This window comes from Acomys minous (assembly GCF_964271855.1).
Source record: "Acomys minous genome assembly, chromosome: 2".
NCBI classification, from domain to species: domain Eukaryota; kingdom Metazoa; phylum Chordata; class Mammalia; order Rodentia; family Muridae; genus Acomys; species Acomys minous.
In genome coordinates this window covers 71,402,668-71,425,729 of record NC_140484.1, presented here as the reverse complement: position 1 = coordinate 71,425,729, position 23,062 = coordinate 71,402,668, and the positions used below count along the sequence as shown (strand labels likewise).

The 23,062-nt window shown below is 52.5% G+C and overlaps 2 protein-coding genes across 3 annotated transcripts; one reads left to right on the top strand and one right to left on the bottom strand.

Annotated features, from left to right (window-relative positions):
• Positions 1-48: 48 nt before the first annotated feature.
• Positions 49-6,456, bottom strand: CFAP119 (cilia and flagella associated protein 119). The gene is made up of 9 exons (XM_084772816.1): positions 6,075-6,456; positions 5,777-5,808; positions 4,962-5,027; positions 3,876-4,045; positions 2,882-2,952; positions 2,551-2,667; positions 2,396-2,456; positions 2,230-2,316; positions 49-266 (listed from the first exon to the last, which is right to left on the bottom strand). Exons 1-9 carry the CDS (start codon positions 6,282-6,284, stop codon positions 88-90), a joined length of 993 nt encoding a protein of 330 aa, XP_084628942.1. The 5' UTR covers positions 6,285-6,456; the 3' UTR covers positions 49-87.
• Positions 6,457-6,824: 368 nt separating this feature from the next.
• Positions 6,825-22,954, top strand: RNF40 (ring finger protein 40). Of its 2 annotated transcripts, none has more exons than XM_084772761.1 (20): positions 6,825-6,963; positions 7,070-7,274; positions 8,185-8,352; positions 8,427-8,568; positions 9,120-9,326; positions 9,844-9,965; positions 10,063-10,209; positions 10,298-10,372; positions 11,105-11,224; positions 11,308-11,487; positions 14,329-14,464; positions 15,709-15,830; positions 15,919-16,346; positions 16,428-16,545; positions 16,700-16,849; positions 17,222-17,434; positions 17,512-17,637; positions 19,420-19,560; positions 19,637-19,738; positions 21,803-22,954. In XM_084772761.1, exons 2-20 carry the CDS (start codon positions 7,143-7,145, stop codon positions 21,977-21,979), a joined length of 3,006 nt encoding a protein of 1,001 aa, XP_084628887.1. In that variant the 5' UTR covers positions 6,825-6,963; positions 7,070-7,142; the 3' UTR covers positions 21,980-22,954. The 2 variants fall into 2 exon arrangements, with proteins under 2 accessions (XP_084628887.1, XP_084628888.1); XM_084772762.1 differs by having other exon boundaries at positions 6,910-6,967.
• Positions 22,955-23,062: the final 108 nt, after the last annotated feature.

Sequence of the window (23,062 nt, the reverse complement as noted above, 5' to 3'; positions counted from 1 at the left end):
AGTTTCATAGGGAAGCTCAGAAGGTACTCATGAAGGTGGGGGGTGGGGTGCTCTGGTCCAGGTCTTTATTGGAGAAAATGCTGGGCATCATTTGGTCTTGGTTTTGCCTTTGGTGGGAGGTGGCTGACTGGGCCGCTCCAGTGCAGCCAGCTTGCCGCTCAGCCTTTCCTCGCTCTCCTTGAGCCGCTCCTCCACCAGCTGCTGGAGCTGCCCCAGCTCCTTGCACAGCTGGGTCTTGATATAGGTTTGGAGGAAGCACACCTCGCCTACAGGGAGAGAGCAGAGTCAGGAGAGGTGTTATCTGGGAATGAGCTACGCAGAAGGCAGTATTGCTTCAGTCATGGATGTGTCACCCATCTCTTCTGAGACACAGTCTGGCAGGGTGGCCAAACTGCACTCTGTAGATTGAAATTCTGGCTGCACTGTGGCTGCTGACATGGCAGCTTCCTTAACCCATCCAGCAGCAGCAGCGTGTAAAACACAGATGGCGACCACACCCTGATTGTAGGAGTGACATCATATGCACAGCATGTTGAAAACCAGGCATCCTGGGACCTAGCATTACCAGATGTGTACTTGTTACTGTAAATTGCTCTCCCATCAGTCTCTTTCTGGGGGGGGCCACCTTTTCTACACATAGTAACACGCCAGTTGCCTCACCCCTTTCTTTCTTTCTTTCTTTCTTTCTTTTTTTTTTCTTTTTTTTTTTTTTTTTTTAGTTTTTCGAGACAAGGTGTCTCTGTGTAGCCTTGGCTGTTCTAGACTCACTTTGTAGACCAGGCTGGCCTCGAACTCACAGAGATCCTCCTGCCTCTACCTCCCAAGTGCTGGGATTAAAGCCTGGCTTTTTTTTTTTTTTTTTTTTTTTTTTTAGGTTTTTTTGAGACAGGGTTTCGCCATGTAACAGTGGCTGTCCTGGACTCTCTTTTGTAGACCAAGCTGGCCTCAAACTCACAGAGATCGGCCTACCTCTGCCTCCTGAGTGCCACCACGCCCTGCCTTAAAGCCTGGCTATTATCTGGACTTTGCATAAGGACTTTCAGCAGGGGCAGGGGTGGGGTGGGGGTGAGGGCATGGGGCTGGAGAAATGGCTCAGGGAATATAGGGACTAACTGCTTTTCCAGAGAATCTGATGGCTCACAATCATCTATAACTCCAGTTCAAAGGTCATTCAACACCCTCTTCTGACCTGTGGGCACTGCACACACGTGATGCACATGGAAGCAAAACTCCCAAATACATAAAAGAAAAATAAATCAATCCCAAGAAATTTTAGGGGATACCAGAACTAAAACTAAGTTGTGGGCTGGGTATGGTGGAACACTCCATAACCCCATCACTCAGGAGGTTGGACAAGGGGATCTTGAGTTCAAAGCCAGCCTGGGCTAAGTAACAAGACCTTGTTTCCAAAAAATAAAACATGGAGCCGGGCGTGGTGGCGCATGCCTTTAATCCCAGCACTCGGGAGGCAGAGGCAGGCAGATCGCTGTGAGTTCGAGGCCAGCCTGGTCTACAAAGTGAGTCTAGGACAGCCAAGGCTACACAGAGAGACCTTGTCTCGAAAAACCAAAAAGAATAAATAAATAAATAAAATAAAACACGGGCTGGTAGGATGGTTCACCCGGCCCACAGGCTTTCTGTGTAAGCCTGAGTTCAGTCCTCAGAACCCACACAACAGTGGAAGGAGAGCTGACCCCAAAGGGCCTCTGACCCTCACTCGTTCATTCCTCTCTAATAATACAAGGGACTGGCAGGGTGCTCACCCGTTTAGTCCCAGCATTCCAGCGGCAGAGGCAGGTGGATATCTGAGGCCTCACTGGTCAACAGAGTGAGTTCCAGGACAACAAAGGTTACACAGAGAAACAAAACAAAAGAAAGAAAGAGAGAGAAAAAAATATCAACAACAAGGGACTGGAGAGATGGCTCAGAAGTTAAGAGGCAGAGGCAGGAGGATCTCTAGGAATTTGAGGCCAGCCTGGTCTACACAGCAAGTTTGAGAACAGGCAGGATTACATAGAGGGGTGTGCTAAGGATAATATAAAGCTAAGTGGTAAACACTTACATGCACATGGGTCTAGTTTCAGCCTCCAGCACCGCAAAGCAAAGCAAAACAAAACGGTGTGTGTTGGGGGTGGGGGGGGAGGGTTAGCATGGTCTCAAGTACGCTCAAATCCTTCATTTGACCTTGGCACAGAGTCCCAGGGCACCTTAACCCCTCCACGTGCTCACTTGGCTGTTGCTCCGGCTGCGGCCCAGTTTCTGGTTCTTCCTCCTGAGGAGTAGCCACTTGCTCAGCTGCCGCCTCATCTTCTTTCTCTGCATGCCGGAAGCAGGAAGAGGCATTGGCCCCAGCCCTGGCCCAGTTCCAGCCTGGTCCATCTGTACCCCAGCTTACCCTCTGGCCAGAGCCTGGGTGGCGGTAGCCCCATGTAAGTCAGAGATAGGTCCAGCCGAACCTGGACAGACAAGGGAAGAGGGAGGCTGAGAGGACGGCCCCTGCCAGAAGAGAAAGGGGGAGACAGGTGACCCCTCACTGCCTGTACACAGTACCTGGGGTGTGAAGACGTATTTGTAGAGCTTGAAGTGGCGGAAGTAGGTGTTGACCACATAATCTGCCAATGCCAGAAGCTGTTCCTCTTTAAAGAGGTCGATGCTGAAAGGGGGCCGCTGTGACAGCAATCAGGACTAAGTGTCCTAAAGCCTCCAGAAGCCTACCTAGCTCATCCTCCAAAAAAAAAAAAAAAAAAAAAAAACCGCAGCTATCTAGAAGCAGGGCAAACCCCAGGTGGCCTTCAGAGGAAGAGGAGGATGGCGGGAAAGAACAGGAATTGGGGCTAGATCTTGCTGAGGTTGGGGGAAGGCTCCTTTCCAGGGTACTGACCCTGACTCCATGGCAAAAGAGAACGCTGGTAAAGTAGTGGTAGCATTCCTCCACATTGCCCAAAGGGGTGGCTGGAGGAAAAGAAGGCGAAGCGGTCAGGCCCCTCCTACTCTCCCCCCTCCCTTCCCACCTCTTCTAGAGCATGGGATTCAGAAGTGGACAGATTATGGAGGAAGGCCTGGCCTGTTTTGTTAACTCACTCAACAGATACCAAGTTCTCACTATATACCTCTCTAGGCACTGAAAAAGTTCCTTCCTTCAGGAACTTTTGTTTCTGGGACAGTTTCGTTCTGTAGCTTTAGGCTACTCTGAAACTCAGTATATAACTCGTTGGTCTCAAGCTAAGGATCACTCCCGCCTCAGCCTCCTGGGTGTAGATGTTTCAGACTGGAGCCACCATACTTGGCATTAGGAAGCTATTTTCTTTTTGAGACAGGATGCCATGTTGCCCAAGACGACCTTGAACTTCTGAGTCTTCTGCCTCTACTTCCTAAGTGCTAGGATTACAACGTGTGCCACCCTCACCTGAAACACGCGGTGCTGGAACTGAACCTGGGGTTTTGCACTAAGCACTCTCCTAACCGGGCCTACATCCCCAGCCCCTACTTAAAAATCTCTCTCAGAACGGACCCATAACATTAGTACCATGTGTTCATTTACTGATAAGGAAACATCTCAATGATGATAAATGTGATGCAGTAATATTAGTTATGGTCAGCTGGGCCTGGTGGCGCACGCCTTTAATCCCAGCACTCGGGAGGCAGAGGCAGGCGGATCGCTGTGAGTTCGAGGCCAGCCTGGTCTACAAAGTGAGTCCAGGATGGCCAAGGCTACACAGAGGAAACCCTGTCTCGAAAAAAAAAAAACAAAAATTAGTTATGGTCGCACAAAACATTCCAGATCAGTCTCCCTGCTTAAGCTCCCCACAGGCACTCGTGCTAGCCCAGCCTCTTCTCCTGGGGCTCAAACCTTTTGCTGGCTGCCTCCCTCTCACCAACACAGGCCTTGTGAAGATCTTGGAGCAAGGCACACGCTGCTGATGTCTGCTCTAGCGAGAAGTTCTGCTGGCGGCAGAAGATGAGTGCGTGGGAAAAGAGGTCCAAAATAATGGCATCCCGCAGGCTCTGCTCTGGGTAGCCAAGCTCCAGGAGCTCAGCCAGAACCCTTGGGAGGGAGAGGAAGGCATGAGCCGCAACACACGCTCTCCCCACCCCACGCCTTAAGATTTTCTTTTCTTTTCTTCCCCTGAGACAGTGACTGTTTGTGTAGACGAGGCTGGCCATGAACTCACATTGATCCGCCTGCCTCTGCCTCCCTGCAAGTGCTGGGATTAAAGGCGTGCGGCACCATACCTGGCTGTAAGCTCAGCCTTTAAGAGTACTGGCTGGACAGATGGCTCAGAGGTCAAGAGCACTGTCTGCTCTTCCAAAGGTCCTGAGTTCAATTCCCAGCAACCACATGATGGCTCACAACCATCTATGAGATCTGATGCCTTTTTTTTTTAAATATTTATTTATTATTTATACATATTCTGCTTGCACATGTGCCTGCCCACCAGAAGAGGGCACCAGATCTCATTGTAGATGGTTATGAGCCACAATGTGGTTGCTGGGAATTGAACTCAGGACCTTTGGAAGAACAGACAGTGCTCTTGACCTCTGAGCCATCTCTCCAGCCCCCTCTGATGCCTTCTTCTGGCCTGCTGGCTCATATTCGGGCAGGTTTGGTTCCTAGGACCTACATGGTCTGTACCTCCTGTTCTAGAGGATCCAATATCCTCTTCTGGCCTCCATGGGCACCTGACAAATACGTGGTGCACATGCGCACATGCAGGCAAAATACTATCTAGGACAGTCAAGGCTCCACAGAAAAACCCTGTCTCGAGAAACAAAAAACAAAACAAGAACAAAAAACAAACAGGCCGAGCTTCTGCAGCCCTGAGAACACAAGCCTCTTCTCATCTCCATCGCTTGGCACTCTGTGCTTTAGAGTTTGTCAGTCCTCCTGTCTCCCCCCTCACACCCTCACACCCTCACACCCCCCCCCCCAGAGCTCTGTCTCTCCCAACTCAAACCCATACTCTCTCATCTCTTCCACAGTGGCTGCCTTCTCCAGTCTCTGAGCAGAATGGATGTCCATGTATTTCCTGTCGGGAAAAGACAAGGCAAATCACCAGTGGCTCATACACCTTCTTCCCCGACGGAGCTGCAACTGCTTAGAGCGTCAGGATGGGAACCAGGAGTTGAGGCTGGGCTAGCTTGCTCAGCAGCCTTTGGCAACTCATCTTCACGGGCCTCACTTTCACTGTAATGGAGGAGGCACTTCACGGTCTAGAATCTAAACTCTGGATGGACCCTTAGGAGACTTCTTCTTTATAAATGCAGGGATTAGAAAACCTGAGTTCTGGCCAGGCAGTGGTGGCACACACCTGTAACCCCAGCACTTGCAGGGAGGCAGAGGCAGGGGCAGGCGGATGTCTGTGAGTTCGAGGCCAGCATGGTCTATAAAGTGAGTCCAGGACAGCCAAGGATACACAGAGAAACCCTGTCTCGAAAAACCAAAAAACACAAACACTTGAGTTCCTGTCTTGCTGCGTGTGACCTTGATGAAGTCCCCTTGGGCCTTGGTTTCAATCTACACAGTGCTCCATCCTGGCAGCTGTGATACCCTCTGTACATCCTCAGCCTGTCTTCTTGCACTGCCAGTTTAGACTGAGGAACCTGCAATCCTGGTGACTAAGTATTTTGAGCATCTCTCAGTCTCAGTCTTAGTAAAATTGGGGTGTGTGTGGGGGGGGAGGTGGACACAGAAGACCTCAGAGGGGTAATACAAATGAGGAGTGTAACCACCCCCCCACCCCACCTCCCCACCCCACCCCCGGCTCTCCACACTCACCACATACAGATCCGGGCCTGCGGTAGTGGTGGCTGTGGAAAGAAAACAGGTTATGGAAAGAGCTACTTCCACAGTATGTGGCCCATAGTCCCTGCTACATCTATTGGGTCTGGGTATGCTATAATGTGTGGCAAAGGGGACGAGGCGGGGCTTCGGGGGGCTCTAGTTAATAACCTATTTACAATCAAGACAACTTCAGAAATGTCTCGAATGTTAGCAAACGTAATGACTGGCAGCGCCTTTCCGGGGAAAACCTTTTATAAATATTCACTAGCGGACAACTCTGTCCCTCCCTCACCGGGAACAAGTTGGCTCCGGGATCTTCAGCCACTTCCACAGAGGTACTGGCCTCTGGGGCCGAGAGGGTTCGCCCGTCTGTTCCAGTCCTCATGGATGAGCCATTCAGCGAGCTAGGACACCTCTCCAGTTCCTGCTGCACTTTGGGTGGGTGTTCAAACTCCGACTGCACCTTCATTCCCCGGATCAGGCTGGATTTGGGGGTGAGCATCTCTTCTAACTTCTTAGAGCTCTCACGCCGGGGCTCTGGGACAGCCAGCAATGCCCAGACCTGCCCCTCCTAGTGGTTGACCTGAGGCGGTGAAGCGAGAGGCAGCCAATCCGCAGGGGGCGTCTTCCCAATCTTATCTCCCCGGCGACCGTTGTTAAGGAAAGCAGAAAGTACAAGCACACGCCAATCATTTTTTTTTTTTTGAGAAGTTAGAGCGCATGCGTAACAAGTTGCACGTGCAAAGCTGCTTACAGGGATGCTTTTCGGTTCAATCTTTGCAAAGACTTAAAACACTATTGTGTGTGTTTGTGTGTGCGTACGCGCACATGTGTGCAGGACCTTCGCGGGTGCCCGTGGAGACCAAAGACGGCGACGGATTCTGTGGATCTGGAGTTACAAGGGGTCGTGAATCGGCTGCAACCGCGGAGGCCACCTCTCCATCTCCTAGTGCAACTGCGGTGTCAGTAACTATGGGAACAGCCTGCTGGCCAATCATGGAGAGAAATACAATCGATCGCGGAAAAAAACTAAAAGACTGGAGAGGCGGAACCAAGACCCACCAATAGAAACAGGAAATAAGTTTCGCCACATCCGGGGCTGCTTTGACGCCTGCGCTGTGCGTCTGGCGGTCGGTGACGTCCGGTGAAGTCCAAAATGGTGGCGCTCGGCTGACCCTACCGTGGGTGCGGGACCCTAGGCCGGCGGGGGCGGGGTCGGGCAGATGTGTCCAGCCGGACGCTCGGGGCTCCGGACGCGACCACAGCTCTGTCGTCTGTTTTCTGCAGGTGACGGAAGTGCGGCCTCCGCCCTCCTCACGGCCCCGGGAGAGCACTGAGCTGCCCCTCCGCCCCCGCCGCGATGTCTGGCCTCAGCAACAAGCGCGCCGCCGGCGACGGGGGCTCAGGACCCCCAGAGAAGAAGCTAAACCGCGAGGAGAAGACCACGACCACCCTAATCGAGCCCATTCGTCTTGGGGGCATCTCTTCCACGGTTGGTGGGCTTTTGCGAAAGTCATGTTTGAGCTTCCAACGCACTCAGAATCTTGTGTGCACACATGTGTAATATACGCAGAGCGGGTGGTGAGGATGGGCGTGCCATGGCACGAGTGTTATTAGAGCACAACTTTGTGTGCTTGCCTTCCGCCCAGACGCACATATGTTCCCATAAGTCGTGTGATTTTTTTTTTTTTTCAAAAACTTCAGAGTTAGAAAAAGGTAGGGGCAGAAACAAAATGTAAAGTTCTCATGACCAGGATATTTTCTCGTGGTTGAGTCTTTAAATCTCACTGGTAGCTAGCCTTGGTATATCTGTCCACTGCCCCCCTTTTTAAAAAAAGATTTATTTATTTATTGTATTTGAGTGCTTTATCTGCAGAAGAGGGCATCAGATCACGTTATAGATGGTTGTGAGCCACCATATGGTTGCTGGAAATTGAACTCAGGGCCTCTGGAAGAGCAGGTGGTGCTCTTAACCTCTGAGCCATCTCTCCAGCCGTACACACACACACACACACACACACACACACACACACACCCCGCCCTTTTAATCTAATTCTCTCACACACACACACACACCGCCCTTTTAATCTAATTCTTGTACTCCCCTGTGTCTGCAGTGGTTCAGGATGCTGCCTGACACTCCTCAGTCTCACACACACACACTGCCCTTTTAATCTAATTCTTGTACTCCCCTGTGTTGCTGGGAATTGAACTCAGGGCCTCTGGAAGAGCAGGTGGTGCTCTTAACCACTGAGCCATCTCTCCGGCCCTACACACACACACACACACACACACACACACACACACACACACCCTTTTAATCTAATTCTTGTACTCCCCTGTGTCTGCAGTGGTTCAGGATGCTGCCTGACACTCCTCGGTCTCTTCTTCCCCTGTGGTAGGAGGAGATGGATTCCAAGGTACTGCAGTTCAAGAACAAAAAACTGGCCGAGCGGCTGGAGCAGCGGCAGGCCTGTGAGGACGAGCTCCGGGAGAAGATTGAGAAGCTGGAGAAGAGGCAGGCCACCGACGACGCCACCCTGCTCATTGTCAACCGCTACTGGGCCCAGGTGGATGCCTGAACATTGCCCTGCTAGAACATTGCCCTGGGGCAGCCATAACCTCTGCTGCTTTCGTCTTTCAGCTGGATGAAACCGTAGAAGCCCTTCTCCAAAGCTATGAGCGCCAGAGGGAGCTGTCTTTAGGGACAGAGGCACCTGGGTGCCAGCAAGGCCTAGCCCGTGATGTGATCCCCCGAACAGATCCAGGGACAGCAGATCTGAGAGGTAGGACCAGGGCCCTGGGCATCCTATGGTCTGAGAAAGGCCTTGAAAAGGAGGTGACTTTGATGTGGGCTGATGACAAGCCCAGCCCACCCAAAGCCATTCAGATTTTGACATCATGCCTGGAATGGTGACACATACCTTTAATCCCGGAAGGAGGCAGAAGCTGGTGGCTGTCTTCTATTGTTCAAGGCCAGCCATGGCTTCTTTCTTTTAAAAAAAAAAATTTTTTTAATGGCTAAAAACAAAATTCTGAAACCTAACTGGGTTTTCATTGTCCCAGCTTTCTGAAAGTAGAGGTGGATAGATCTCTATTGATTTACTTACTTATTTATTTTTGTCTTCTCAAGACAGGGTCTATGTAGCCCTGGCTGTTCCACAACTCTCTTTGTAGACCAGGCTGGCCTCGAACTCAGGGAGCACTGGGATTCATAGTGTGCGTGCGCCACCACCGCCCAGCAGCCATCGAGTGTCAGGGGGTTTATTCTGGACCTCGGTACAGGCTGACGGTCACTCCTGCCTCTCTGCCTATGGGGGTTATCTGTCCCTTCCAGAACCCCTGCCAATGCAGTTTCAAGCCCCTCTGAGTGAGCCAGCCTTGGCTTTCGTGGTGGCGCTGGGTGCCAGCAGCAGTGAAGAAGTAGAGCTGCAGCTGCAGGGTCGGATGGAATTCTCCAAGGCTGCTGTGTCGCGGGTGGTCGAGGCCTCGGACCGCCTGCGGCGACAGGTGGAAGAGCTCTGTCAGCGAGTGTACAGCCGGGGTTAGTTCTCTGGGCCCTACCCTCGGGAAGTTGGTCCTTACCGTCATCCTTGAGGGCCCCATACCCTGCTCGCAGTAACTCCCTGAGGCCAGAGTTCCCAGCCAATGCCAGCCTTGCTCTTGTTGGAGCAGCTAAGTTCCATCCGTGTGAGGATTTCGGCTCTGATCCCTGAAGCGGGTGGGACACCCCAGAGAGCTGCCTGGAAGAGCTGCCGGTGCTGTTAAAGTTACAGCCCCTCCAGCGCTCTACCTCAGAGGTAGCCCTTGTCCCATGTGTCCACTGAGAGGCAAGTGCCCAGGCTCTCTATGACAACGAGCTGCTTTCTCCCATGCTTAACCCTCCTCCTTAGTGCCAGCCCCCTCGGCCTCTCTGAGCCTCGCTTCATCTCCTGGGTTTGTCATAAGCGGCTGGTGAGACAGCCGGTGTATCAATCACCCTCAGCACGGAAGCTCCCGGGTCAGTCAATGCTTGCTTGGTTATCCAGGGTTTGACTCTCACCTGGGCTCTGCATTCCCAGGGGACAGTGAGGCCCCTGGGGAGATGGCACGGGCGCGCACACGGGAGCTAGGCAGAGAGAACCGTCGGCTGCAGGACTTGGCCACTCAGCTGCAAGAGAAGCACCACCGCATCTCACTGGAGGTGGGAGCCAGGGGCTGTCGGGTGCATTTAGAACCGGCAGGGTTGGGTTTGCCAGTTGACGATCCCAGGAAACCAATCCACTTTTCACTGCACCCAGTACTCTGAGCTTCAAGATAAAGTGACGTCAACAGAGACCAAAGTCCTGGAGATGGAGACGACGGTGGAGGACCTACAGTGGGACATTGAGAAGCTGCGCAAGAGAGAACAGAAACTCAACAAGCACCTGGCAGAGGCCTTGGAGCAGGTGAGGGAGCAGGTGGGACTGAGTCGCGCACTCGGCACCCTCGCTTCCCAGGTGCCCTTCAGGTCTCATGTGTCTGATTTCATTGCAGCTCAACTCTGGCTACTATGTGTCTGGGAGCTCCTCGGGCTTTCAGGGAGGCCAGATCACACTTAGCATGCAGAAGGTAAGCCCGACAACCCCCCCAGCCCCTACCCCTTCAGTCTCGCCTTTTGACTTTTCCTAAGGGCAAACATCTGTATCCGAGTCTGTTTCCTGGCGTTGCTACACATTTTTCTTTCATTCATTCACATATTTGTTTGTTAAATAATTCCAGAACATAAGTCTAGGAGCTAGGCAGACTGAAGAGGACAAAGGCAGGCAGAGCTGGACTGACTCTCGTGAGACGCCCACACCTATACTTGAACGGGCACTGTCCTGTCCGTGGGCATCTCTGTCCGCTTTAGTGCTGTACTCCAGCTGTGGTTGAAGTTTTGTTTCTTTGTACTGGAAGCAGGGCCTTGCAGTGATGTGGTCGGGCTGGCCTTAGGCTCAGGGAGCTGAGGGTGACTGACCCTCCTCCTTTTGCCTCCTAAGCGCTGAGACTATGGGCTTTGGACCACCACACCCAGCTTCAAATCAGACCTTTCCTTAATAAGCTCCACTTCTGTTGCTTATGAGGGAGCAATAAGGCTTCTGCGGAAGTTAGGGTCTATATGGGGGAACATACAAGTAATAAATAGTATATAGTTGGTAATTAGCATAATTAGCACCGGCTTAGCTATTCCCATGCAAGACCAATTCCCCCATCCCCTAAGACCCTTAGGAAAACCTTGGCTCGGGCTTTATATGTCAGTGCTCCGCGGGGAAAATACCGCCCGTCCTGGTCTCGCCTACCACAGCCCCTTCCACTCCTTAGTTTGAGATGTTGAATGCAGAGCTGGAAGAAAATCAGGACTTGGCCAACAGCCGAATGGCAGACCTCGAGAAGCTGCAGGCTGAGCTCCAGGGGGCTGTTCGGACCAACGAACGTCTCAAGGTGAGCTGTGCTGAGACGGAAGGGTCTAGACGGACCCCAAATCCTGGGGCCCGCGTGACCCTTTTGGACCTCTTCACCCCCAGGTGGCCCTGCGGAGCCTCCCTGAGGAAGTAGTCCGTGAAACGGGGGAATACCGAATGCTTCAGGCCCAGTTTTCACTGCTCTACAATGAGTCTTTGCAAGTGAAGACCCAGCTGGATGAGGCGCGGGGGCTGCTGCTGGCCTCCAAGAATTCCCACCTGAGGCACATTGAGCACATGGAGGTATGCTGCGGAAATGGGGCGGCGCTGGGGGCGGGAACTAGACCTTTAGAGCTGAGACATTCTTGATTGTTCCAAGCGGTCTTGTGTACCTGCTGAGAGCCCCATGGCCATAGATTGTTCCTTGGCCAGAGGTGAGACTGGGGGTTTTTCTTCCAGTTTTAATCATTAACGTCTGTGTCTGTGTCTGTGTCTGTGTGTGTTTTGAGACAGGGCTTCTCTGTGTAGCCTGGCTGTCCTGGAATTTGCTTTGTAGACTACACTACCCTTGAACTCACACTGGATCCGCCTGCTTCTGCCTCCCTGAATGCTGGGATTACGTGTGCTCCACCATGCCAGGCTACAGTATATTTTTTTAAGTCCCATTACAACCATCATAAGTGTTTTGTGAGACCTGGGCTAAGAGAACAGTGAAAGCACGGGAACATGAGCTGAGACGGGACTCGAACCACCGCTACCAAAGAGTTACTGTTTTCCTCAATAATGTGAAGTAACACAGTGCAGTGCAGGCCCATTAAGAGAGAGCACTGGGAAGCAGAGGCCGGCGGACCTCAGAGTTCGGGGCCAGCCTGGTCTACAGAGTTAGTTCCACCCAGGACAGCCAGGGCTACACAGAGAAACCCTGTCTCAAGAGGCAAAGAAAAAAAAGCTGGGCATGGTGGCACACAAGGCACACCTGTATTCTTAGCACTTGGGAGGCAGAGGCAGGTGGATCTCTATGAGTTCAAGGCCAGCCTGGTCTACAAAGCGAGTCCAGGACAGCCAAGGCTACACAGAGAAACCCTATGTCCAAAATAAAAAAAAAAAATGACTGTCTCACACACACAAATAGTCAGAGTATCCTAGAAACTTTGTTTTCTGCTTGTGGTACTAAATGGACCTGAGACCTCACACTTAGAAAGGGCTGGTTCTAAACACAGTCAGGGACCCTCCCTCCAGCAGTCAGGGTTAAGGACTCAGTCTCTTTCTGGTAATGCTATTTTACTTACTTGTCTCTGGTCAGGTTTCACATTTTCTCCTAAGAGAAGCGGTGAAATACAAGGAAAGCCTCCAGGATCCACTTGTTTTGGTTTTGTTTTGTTTTGTTTTCCCTTGAGACAGGGGTTCTCTGTGTAGCCTTGGCTGTCCTGGACTCACTTTGTAGACCAGGCTGGCCTGGAACTCACAGAAACCCGCCTGCCTCTGCCTCCTTGAGTGCTGGGTTAAAGGCCTACGCTACCACAACTGGTCGACTCAGGTTTCTACTGCACATTTTCCAGGTAGCAAAACAGCAACTCTGTGTGGTGATGGACATAAATTTCAGTTTATTCCTGTTAGTTTTTTTTAAATTAATTTATTCATATTATGTCTCAGTTGTTATCCCATCCCTTGTATCCTCCCATTCCTCCCTCCTTCCATTTTCCCCTTGCTCCCCTCCCCTATGACTGTGACTGAGGGGGACTTCCTCCCCCTGTATATGCTCATAAGGTATCAAGTCTCTTCTTGGTAGCCTGCTATCCTTCCTCTGAGTGCCACCAGGTCTCCCCATCCAGGGGACGTGGTCAAATATGAGGCACCAGAATACGTGTGAAAGTCATACCCCACTCTCCACTCAACTGTGGAGAATGTCCTGTCCATTGGCTAGATCTTGGTAGGGGTTTAAAGTTTACAGCCTGTATTGTCCTTGGCATTCCTGTTAGTTTTTAATCATGTTGATATTAAAAGAGATTGAGGTGGGGTTTTTTTTTGGTTGTTTTTTGTTTTGGCAGAGCGTGACTCTAGATTTCTTTAAAAAAAAAAAAAAGATTAGTTGCTAAATATTTTAGGACTTGGAAAAAGGATTGCATACATATAATCAGTTTTTATCTTAAAAAAACAAAACAAAAAAACCAGGGCCTCACTCTGACATGAACTCTGGTGCCCCATATTTGACCACTTCCCCTTGGTTGGGAGGCCTAGTGGCACTCAGAGAAAGGATAAGCAGGCTACCAAGATGAGACCTGATAGGCTGTGACCATATGGTGGGGAAGGATGTCCCCTTCTGTCACAGACCTAGGGGAGGGAGGGAGGAACGGGAGGATATAAGTGAAGGGATAACAATTGAGATGTAATCTGAATAAATTAATAAAAAAATTTTTTAAACAAAAAGCATGATATATATGTATGTATCATTTAAAGTTTTCATGTGTATGAGTGTTTGTCTGTATATTTTTGTACCACGTAAGTGCCTCGTGCCCTCTGAGGTCAGAAAAGGGCATTAGATCCCCTGAAACTGGAGTTACAGATAGTTTTGAGCCTCTACTTGATCGTAGGAAGCCAAAGGCAGGTCCCTTGGGAGAGCAATCAGTGCTCTTAACTGCTGAGCCATCTCGTTATCAGGGTGTCAGTACATATCCTTGCGTGGCCTTGGGACTCACTGTAGAGACGAGGCTGGCCTTCAGTGCAGGACATCCCCAGCCACCAGAGCTTCCCGAGGGCTGGGATTAAAGTCACACACCATCATGCATGGTGTTTCTCTGTTCTACACTCACTTACAGAAGTCCTTTTTTTCTGGAGAAAAATGTGATTAAGTAACCAGTGCTGGCTTTATTTCCTTTTCTTCTACTTTCTCCTCCTCCTGTCGTCTTCTTTTTCTTTTTGAGGCAGGATTTCTGTAGGCAGCCCTGGCTATCCTGGAACTCACTCTGTACACCAGGGTGGTCTTGAACTCAGAAACCCGCCTGCCTCAGCCTCCCAACTGCTGGTATTAAAGGTGTGCGCCACCACCTGGCAGCTTTATTTCTTTATAAGCAAAAAGTACATCTTTTGATTAGTATGCGGGTAGCGTTTTCATAGGTTGTGTGTCTGTGACCCCTCCACCCACAGAGTGATGAGCTGGGGCTGCAGAAGAAGCTGCGCACAGAAGTGATCCAGTTGGAAGACACCCTGGCCCAGGTGCGCAAGGAGTATGAGATGCTGCGCATTGAGTTTGAACAGAACCTCGCCGCCAACGAGCAAGCTGGTACGTCGTGGGACCGGGTAGAGGTAGACCTTAGAAGGGTGCTGGACCCTGACGGCCACTTCTGTAGACACCATCCGTTGAAGCCCTTTGCTTTTCTCAGAGCCTCAGTCCCCCAGGAGATGAGGCACCACACTCCCTTCTCGCTCACAGTGAGTGTGTGAGATGAGTAGCTGACAGGCAGACGGGGAGCAATTCTGGCTTCTTTCTGAAAGATTGATTTCACAAAGATGTATTGAGTACTCCTGGGAGCCACACTCAGTTCTACGTTTTGGAGATTTGCCAGCAAACAAAGCAAAGAATCTGCTATTGTGGAATGAGTCTAGTAGAGGGTGATAGAGCATAAAAGAAAAGGTAAAACGTGAGACGGTGAAAAAGATTCTTATAAAAATGAAGCCAGGGGCCGGGTGGTGGTGCATGTCTTTAATCCCAGCTCTTGGGAGGCGCAGAGGCAGATGGATCTCCATGAGTTCAAGGCCAGCCTGGACTACAGAGGGACTTCCAGGACAGCCAGAGCCCTTATACAGAGAAACCCTGTCTCGAAAAACCAAAAAAAAAAAAAAAAAAAAATGAAGCCAGGAACCTAGCAAACTCTATGAATTTGAGGCCAGCTTGGTCTACAAAGCAAGTCCAGGACAAGCAAGGCTACACTGAGAAGCCCTGTCACTACCCGCCCCTCCCGTACCTCTGTCCCTCTCCTCATTCCCCCTCCCCCACAGGCTGGAGAGATGGCTCAGTGGTTAAGAACACTGACTGCTCCTCCAGAGGACCCAGGTCTGAGTCCCTGCGCTTATAATTCCCAGTGACCCAATGCCCTCTTCTGGCTCTGAGGGCACACATGGTGCATAGACATATATGTAAGTAAAATGTCTGTCCATACATAAAGTAAATATTAAAAATTAAAAGATTAATATTTATGTGTGTAAGTATTTTGCTGGCTTGCATGTATGTCTGTGCACCTGATGCATGTGTGCCTGGTGCTCCCAGAGCGCAGACGATGGTGCCAGATCATTTGGAATCGGAGTTACAGTTGTGAGCTGCCATGTAGGTGCTGGGAACTGATGCTCAGTCCTCTGCAGGAGTAGACGCTGCTCTTGCCCACTGAGCCATCTCTCCAGCCTCTCTGATGCCTGTTCCCCCCTTCTATACAAAGTGAGTTTTTCCCTGGCTCAGCTTCTTTCTCTTCCATGGAGTTGGAGAGCTGGAAGCAGACAGTTCAACGTGATTACTTCCCGACCTTTCCCTAGGGCCTATCAACCGTGAGATGCGCCACCTGATTAGCAGCCTCCAGAACCACAATCACCAGCTAAAAGGAGATGCCCAGCGATATAAGCGGAAACTTCGAGAAGTACAGGCTGAGATTGGCAAAGTGAGGAGAGGGAGCTTCCTGGGGAAGCCTTCACCAGACCTTCGTGAGCACTGGCTGGCCTCATTCCTACTTTTCTCTGTCTTTCCAGCTCCGGGCCCAGGCCAGCGGCACTTCCCAATGCATCCCCAACCTGAGCCACCCAGACGACTCTGGCCTCAATGCCCTAGCCCCAGGGAAAGAAGATGGCGGGCCAGGTCCTGGAGGTACCCCTGACAGCAAGAAGGAGATGGCTTTAGTGGCTGGAGCCACCTCTGCCTCTTCCTCAGTAAAGAAAGAGGAGCTGGTCTCCTCGGAAGATGATGCCCAGGCCCTCACCCCTGGGACCCAGGGCTTGCCCTCCCGGGGTCGAGAGCCTGAGGCCAGACCCAAGCGTGAACTTCGGGAACGGGAAGGGCCCAGCCTGGGACCCCCACCTGTAGCTTCAGCTCTCCCGAGGGCTGATCGAGAAAAGGCCAAGGTGGAGGAAGCCAAGAGGAAGGAATCAGAACTGCTCAAGGGTCTCCGAGCCGAGCTCAAGTGAGGCCCTGTTGCTGTCTCCAGCCCTGTCAGGTAGCTTCCGGCACTTCCTGCTAATCCTGCCTGTGTACCCTTCCCTAGGAAGGCGCAGGAGAGCCAGAAGGAGATGAAGCTGCTGCTGGACATGTACAAGTCGGCACCCAAGGAGCAGCGGGATAAAGTGCAGCTCATGGCAGCTGAGCGGAAGGCCAAGGCCGAGGTGAGGCCAGGCGGGGCTTGCAGAGTCTTGCCCCGAGACTTGAGAGCCTTGGGGCGGCAAGTTTGCCTCTTTTTCTATTCTCTCACTACGGAGCAAACTAGTAGCGGCGTGGCTGTGGGGACCAGGGTCTGAGGCTTCCCTCCTGTGGATGCAGGTGGATGAGCTTCGGAGCCGCATCCGGGAACTCGAAGAAAGAGACCGGAGAGAAAGCAAGAAGATTGCAGATGAGGATGCCCTGCGGCGGATCCGGCAGGCTGAGGAGCAGATTGAGCATCTGCAGCGCAAATTGGGTGCCACCAAGCAGGTGAAGTGTCCTGCGGTCTCCTTGCTTCTGAATGCTGGGGGTCCCTTAGCCTTCTGTTAAGTGCCTTCAGCATGTGCCGTTTTGATGGTGTGGGTATGTACTCTTTTTCTTGGAATTCCCCTACAACCAGCTTGGGTTTTTGTTGGTGGTGGTGCTTTTTTTTTTTTTTAAATGTATATGTGAGTGCTCTATTTGCACATATACCTACATGCCAGAAGAGGGCACCAGAATCATTATAGATGGTTGTCAGCCAGTTTGTGACCGCAGGCCCTGTGGAAGAGCAGCCAGCACTTCTAACCGCTGAACCGTCTCAGCACAGACTGTCTTGTTCATCTGCCACTTCCCCTTTCCATCCTTCCTCCCCACGGGTAGGAGGAGGAGGCCCTGCTGTCGGAGATGGATGTGACAGGGCAGGCTTTTGAGGACATGCAGGAGCAGAACGGACGGCTGCTGCAGCAGCTGCGGGAGAAGGACGACGCCAACTTTAAGCTCATGTCGGAGCGGATCAAGGCCAACCAGATTCACAAGCTGCTGCGGGAGGAGAAGGACGAGCTGGGCGAGCAGGTTCTCGGCCTTAAGTCCCAGGTACGGCGGCTACGCTGGGATGCTTGTGGATGAGGCCAGAAAGGCCTCACCGTGGTACTGAGGCCTCCCATCCTCAGGTGGACGCCCAGCTGTTGACGGTGCAGAAGCTTGAGGAGAAGGAACGTGCTCTGCAGGGCAGCCTTGGAGGTGTAGAGAAGGAGCTGACACTGCGCAGTCAGGCCCTGGAGCTGAATAAGAGGAAGGTGAGACTGGGCGTGGCGCCGTGTGATTGGCTGTACATCTAGATAGCTCACAGGTGTCATATGTCAGGCCTTAAACTCAATACGAGCACGCTTGATCCCTTTTTATTGGTGTGTGCGCACATGCGTGCGTGTGTGTGTGCGCGCGTGTGTGCGCGCGCACTCTCTTGACCCCCCCCCCCCAGCCCCTTACAGTGAGGGTGAAGATGAATGGTGCAGATTGTCACCAGGATGCCATTCTCGTAGCTTCTCTGCCTCAGTTTTGAACAGGGTCTCCCGTTGCACTTGACGCTTTCCCCTTGAGCTAGGCAGGCTGGCTGCTGAGCGAATCCCTGGGCGCTGCCTGTCTCCACTGGATTTCAGACACACACTGCCACACCTTGGTTTTTAACCTGGTGATAGGATTGGGAATCGAGTTCAGATCCTCACGCACCACCTGCACTTTAGCCACTAAGTCAACTCGCAGCCTCTTTCAGCCCTGTCCTACAGCCAACAATAATCAGACCAGGGTGGGTTGGTTGGTTGGTTGGTTTGTGGCAGGGGGTTTTGTTTTTAATCTGTGTACGTCTGTGTGCATCTGTGTCCAGATGCCCACAGAGACCAGAAGAGAGTGTTGGATCTGTAGAGCTGCAATTAGAGACAGGCATGAGCTGCCATGTGGGTGCTGGAAACCAAACCCGGGACCTCTGCACAAACAGCAATCCCTCTTAGTCCGTGGTGTCTCTGCAGCCCGAGCAGAATGATTTGTTACAGCTGGTCAAGGGTACTTTTAAACCTGATGACCCCAATTCTAGCCCTGGGAAATGCTTGGAGTATTTAGAGACCATGTCTGAGAGAGGGTTGAGATAGAGAGCTGGTGGGCTGGAGAGATGGCTCGGCAGTTACGAGCACTGCCTTCTCTTCCAGAAGATCTGGGTTCAAGTCCAACACCCACATAGCAGCTCACAACTGTCTGTAGCTCCAGTTCCAGGGGATTCAGCGCCCTTGCATAGACATCAATGCAGGCAAAGCACCAGTACACACAAAATAAGATACGTTATTGAAAAAAAAAACTTTTTACAAAGACATAGAGGATTAACATTGGTTTCAGACCTATTGGAGTATTCATTTCTGGTGACTTCAGTCATGTAAACAGTATGTTAGGTCCCTGTTCCGTGCTGGGCTTTATGCTGACCAACACTGGGTGAGCTGCCTCCTCGCCAGGAATCCCTGAGTAACAGTGCTGCTGCCCACTCCTCCCTCCCTTCCTTCCTTCCTTCCTTCCTTCCTTCCTTCCTCTTGAATGCCTCCTGGGATTACAGGCGTGCGCCACCATGCCCAGCCCCTTTTTCTTTTTAAGACAAGTTCTCACTATCTATTCCAAGCTGGCCTTGAGCTCTCAGTGATCCTCCTGCCTCAGCTTCCCAACAGCTGGAATAACAAGTCCACGCCGCTCTCGCCGGTTCATACAATCTGATGAAGGAAACTAGGGCAGTGTAAAATACTACGAGCGCGCCTTGGGGATGGGAATGTGCTTTTTGAGCTGAGTGTCAGGGGAGAGCGTGTATGTTGGAGGAGTTGATAGCAACAGAGAAGGTGAGCCTGGTAGAGGCTCAGAGACCCGAGGGAGCAGCATCGTGCAGTGAGAACTGTCAGGAGTGAGGAAGCAGGCAGGAGTGAGGTAGAGGGCCACGCGGCAGGGCGGCTCCAGTGCACGTCATCCAGGACGTTTGAAAAAAGCATTAGTGGACTGTGGTTCCGGGCTTGGGCACATGATCCTCTCCTTCCTGTCCCCGCCCACCTCAGGCCGTAGAGGCCGCCCAGTTGGCTGAGGACCTGAAGGTGCAGTTGGAGCACGTGCAGACTCGGCTTCGAGAGATCCAGCCCTGCCTGGCCGAGAGCCGGGCTGCCCGAGAGAAGGAGAGCTTCAACCTCAAGAGGGCTCAGGTGTGTGCCGGGGAGGGCTGGCGGGCTACCGGGGCAGGAGGCGCGCAGCTCCTTAGCCTGCCTTCTGCTGCTCTAGGAGGACATTTCCCGGCTGCGGCGCAAACTAGAGAAACAGAGGAAGGTGGAGGTTTATGCCGATGCTGACGAGATCCTGCAGGAGGAGATCAAGGAGTACAAGGTGGGACGTGACAACGGGCTGCCGAGGGAGGGGTGGTTGTCTCTGGGGCTTGAAAATAAGGTAGGACAACAGCACTAATTGTGAAGACGGAACAACTGCCAAGCATTTGTCGTACGTATGCCAGGTAGCACAGGAGAGGTTACACCTTGACCCTGCAGTTAATCTAGCATGGTAGGAACCCAAGGGCAGTCTCCAGCGTAGCCCTGGGAATGGCAGGGGTTGTGTAGCAGCAGGCTTCCTAAAGGCAGACCCAAAGCTCGAAGAAGTGGGCGTGAGAGTTTACACAAAGGGAAAAGCCCTAGGCGGAGCCATTGTGGTTGCAGGAGAGAGATGCCTGCACAGCAGCCGGGCCCTGAGGATGTGGGCAGGCTTGGTGGCCTCTGAGCAGGCAGAGAGACAAGGTGGGCTTTGTTTTCTCATGTATTTTATTTACTTATTTGTAAATGTATGAGTGCTCTGCCTGCATGTACACCTGTGTACCAGAAGAGGGCATCACATCCGTTTATAGATGGTGGTGAGCCACCACGTGGCTGCTGGGAATTGAACTCAGGATCTAGGTTGGTTGGTTGGTTGTCTTTTCAAACACTTTCTCTGTGTAGCCTTGGCTGTCGCTTTGTACACCAGGCTGGCCTGGAACTCACAGCGATCCACCTGCCTCTGCCTCCCAAGTGCTGGGATTCCAGGCATATGCCCCCAAGCCCGACCTGCAGCCAGTGTTCTTAACCACTGGCCCATCTCTCTTGTCAGGTTTTGGGAGGTGGAGGAGCATGTGATGCTCAGGTTTAAGCCTGGGGCCTTATACAAGCTACGCACGTGCTTTACCACCAACAGTTTCATTCGAGAGAACGTCCATATGTGGGGCCAAAAGCAGCTGCAGAAAGGGGGGTGTTAGAGCATCGCAGTCTCCAAGGCGGAAACTAAGATGTAGCTGAGCCCAGGGCACCAGAGACAAGAGGTCTGCTAAGGCGCTGCTTAGCAGGTGGGGCTGCGGGCCTCGGGAGTAGGTCACAAGGCTGGAATGAAGAAAGGACGCCTGGGAGGCTCTGGTGCGGCATGGATGACGTAGGTAGACAAGCCTCTTCAGTGCCTTAGGAACAGGGTGTGGAGGACCGTCTCAGGGGTGATGACAACAAGGTGCCTGGAGCCTCTTGGGAGTCCAAGGGCTGCGCTAGAGGGCAAGTGTTTAGTTCCTACAGAGTTGGAAGCTTTGCCATGAGAGGGAGCGGGAGACACGCCTCTTCCCTTAGGAGTCTCAGCATTTAAGTGGCAGGCAGAAGTGACGCCTAAGGATTGGGAGACAGTGGTGACTGGAGGGGGCAGGTGAGGGAGGAAGAGGAGCCAAGCCCTATGGGATGCTCCTAGGGCCTGGAGAACTCGGGTGGAACAAGAGTGCTCAGGTCACCTGAACTCTGGGCCACTTGAGTGAAGGAGGTGGCACGGAGTCAGCAATGAGATAGCCCCCGCTTTGGGCTTCAGTGGGGACGCCTCCACAAGGCAGACACGGATGGCTTAGAGGCTTTCCAGTGCTAATGGCGCGCAGTCCTCAGAGACTGAGAAACAGTGATTTGGGGAAGTTGAGGTGCCTGGCTGGGACTCCAAATAGGCCAGACCCATGCCGTGCAGAGCTCACCCAAGATAGTGAGGCTGAGAGCCTCCTAATGGCAGGTGGGAGGTGCAGGCTAAGAGAAAGTCCATAGTGAGGTCTTGGGTTCAAACCAGGAGTAACTCTGTAGCATTTTTCTCATGATTCTACCATGTTTAGCAGTGACTTAGCTGGCGTAAGAAGAGAGAGGTAGACCAGTTGGAGATTTTGCCCACAGAGCTAATAGGAGGAGTTCAGGTGGACCTTAGGGCAACCTAGACTCTAGTACTTTCTAGTTTTGTTTGTGTTTTTGCTTTTTTAATTTTGTACTTTCAGTTGGCTGCCTGGGTCTTGTCTTGTTTTTGAGGAGATTCTACTATGTGGTCCAGGCTTTAGTGGGCTTAGCACAGGGCCCCTGCTGTTAGCTTAGAGTCTGGGCCCTGTCAGTGTCGTTCCAAGCTTGATGCCTCTGTTTGCTCCAGGCGCGGTTGACCTGCCCCTGCTGTAACACCCGCAAGAAGGATGCGGTGCTCACCAAGTGCTTCCACGTCTTCTGCTTCGAGTGCGTGCGGGGCCGCTATGAGGCCCGCCAGAGGAAGTGCCCCAAGTGCAACGCGGCCTTTGGTGCCCACGACTTCCACCGTGTGTACATCAGCTGAACCTGCAACTCAGGGGACTTTGAAACACCCATAAACCCTAGGGGCTGTGCCCCCCCCCAGCTCCCCACTCCCCCAGGGGCAATGGTCCCAACTTCCTTTCCAGACTCCATGAGCCCAGCCCCTATGTGCCTAGAAGGGTGGGGCTACTGGTGCATGCAGGAGAGGGTGGGATTAACCAAGCTGAGTGCATCTTCTCCGGAATGTCAGATCTGCAGCCTCAGGACTCCCAGGTACACAACATCCAACTGTGGCCTTGGGAACTGGCCTAACCCTGTTCCTACTGGGGAGACACATCCATCCTTCCCCCTAAAGGGGAATCTCTCCACCAGGGAAGGGCTACCACCTGCCGCCACACGCTCAGTGATGACCAGGGACCCCTTGCTTTGCACTGGGCCGTGGCCCAGGGAGCCTTTCTTCACCTACTTGGCCCCAGGCCTGGGCAGGAGTTAGCCTTCCAGTGGAGTTTCCTGTACCCTGGGGTAGCTTCCGTGCTGAAAAGGTGCGCTCTTGGGCGTCCGCCCTGTTCAGGGAAGGGCTGCAGCTAGGGACCCTGCCTCCTCAGTGTGCTGAGTCAGGGGCTGCAGTTTCTTTTAGCCAGACTCTTCCCAACCTCCTGTTTTTCTCTCAAGCCCTGTCACCCCTCTCACACGTCCTGATGCTCCCTTGAGCACCTGGCCCCCGCCTGCTTTCATCCTGGTGTCTGAATTGTGGAGGTGCCGGGTGGGAAGGGACAGCCGAGCACTTCGGTCATTCCGGGTAGAAGAGCTTTGCCTGCTGTCCTGCAGCCAGCCTGTACGCAGATAGCCGCAGATAGCCCTACCCTGCAGTGCCTGCCTAGACGAACTTCTGAGCAGTGAGTGCAGGGCCCAGCGGCGCTGCGGACAGCCAGCCGCAGGATCTCTTGGACTTACAGCCTCTGCTCTAGAGGCGTTGTGTATGGGCTGCTAATTGTTATGAATAAATACCCAACCCTAAGTTGCAGAGTAGCATCCACTTAGTGTAAACGTGAGTGTAGGTGCTGCACCCGGCTAGCACTTTGCCTGGGTTGGTGCGGATATGGGGTGGGAGCCTGGTCCATTCGAG

Excerpts from the sequence above, each read along its gene's own strand:
- RNF40 (XM_084772761.1), top strand. The coding sequence starts at position 7,143 with ATGTCTGGCCTCAGCAACAAGCGCGCCGCCGGCGACGGGGGCTCAGGA. Across the intron at positions 8,353-8,426 it reads TCAACCGCTACTGGGCCCAG|CTGGATGAAACCGTAGAAGC; the intron begins GTGGATGCCTGA and ends TTCGTCTTTCAG. Across the intron at positions 9,327-9,843 it reads TCAGCGAGTGTACAGCCGGG|GGGACAGTGAGGCCCCTGGG; the intron begins GTTAGTTCTCTG and ends CTGCATTCCCAG.
- CFAP119 (XM_084772816.1), bottom strand. The coding sequence starts at position 6,284 with ATGCTCACCCCCAAATCCAGCCTGATCCGGGGAATGAAGGTGCAGTCG. Across the intron at positions 5,809-6,074 it reads CCGGAGCCAACTTGTTCCCG|CCACCACTACCGCAGGCCCG; the intron begins GTGAGGGAGGGA and ends TTCTTTCCACAG. Across the intron at positions 5,028-5,776 it reads CAGGCCCGGATCTGTATGTG|GAAATACATGGACATCCATT; the intron begins GTGAGTGTGGAG and ends TTTTCCCGACAG.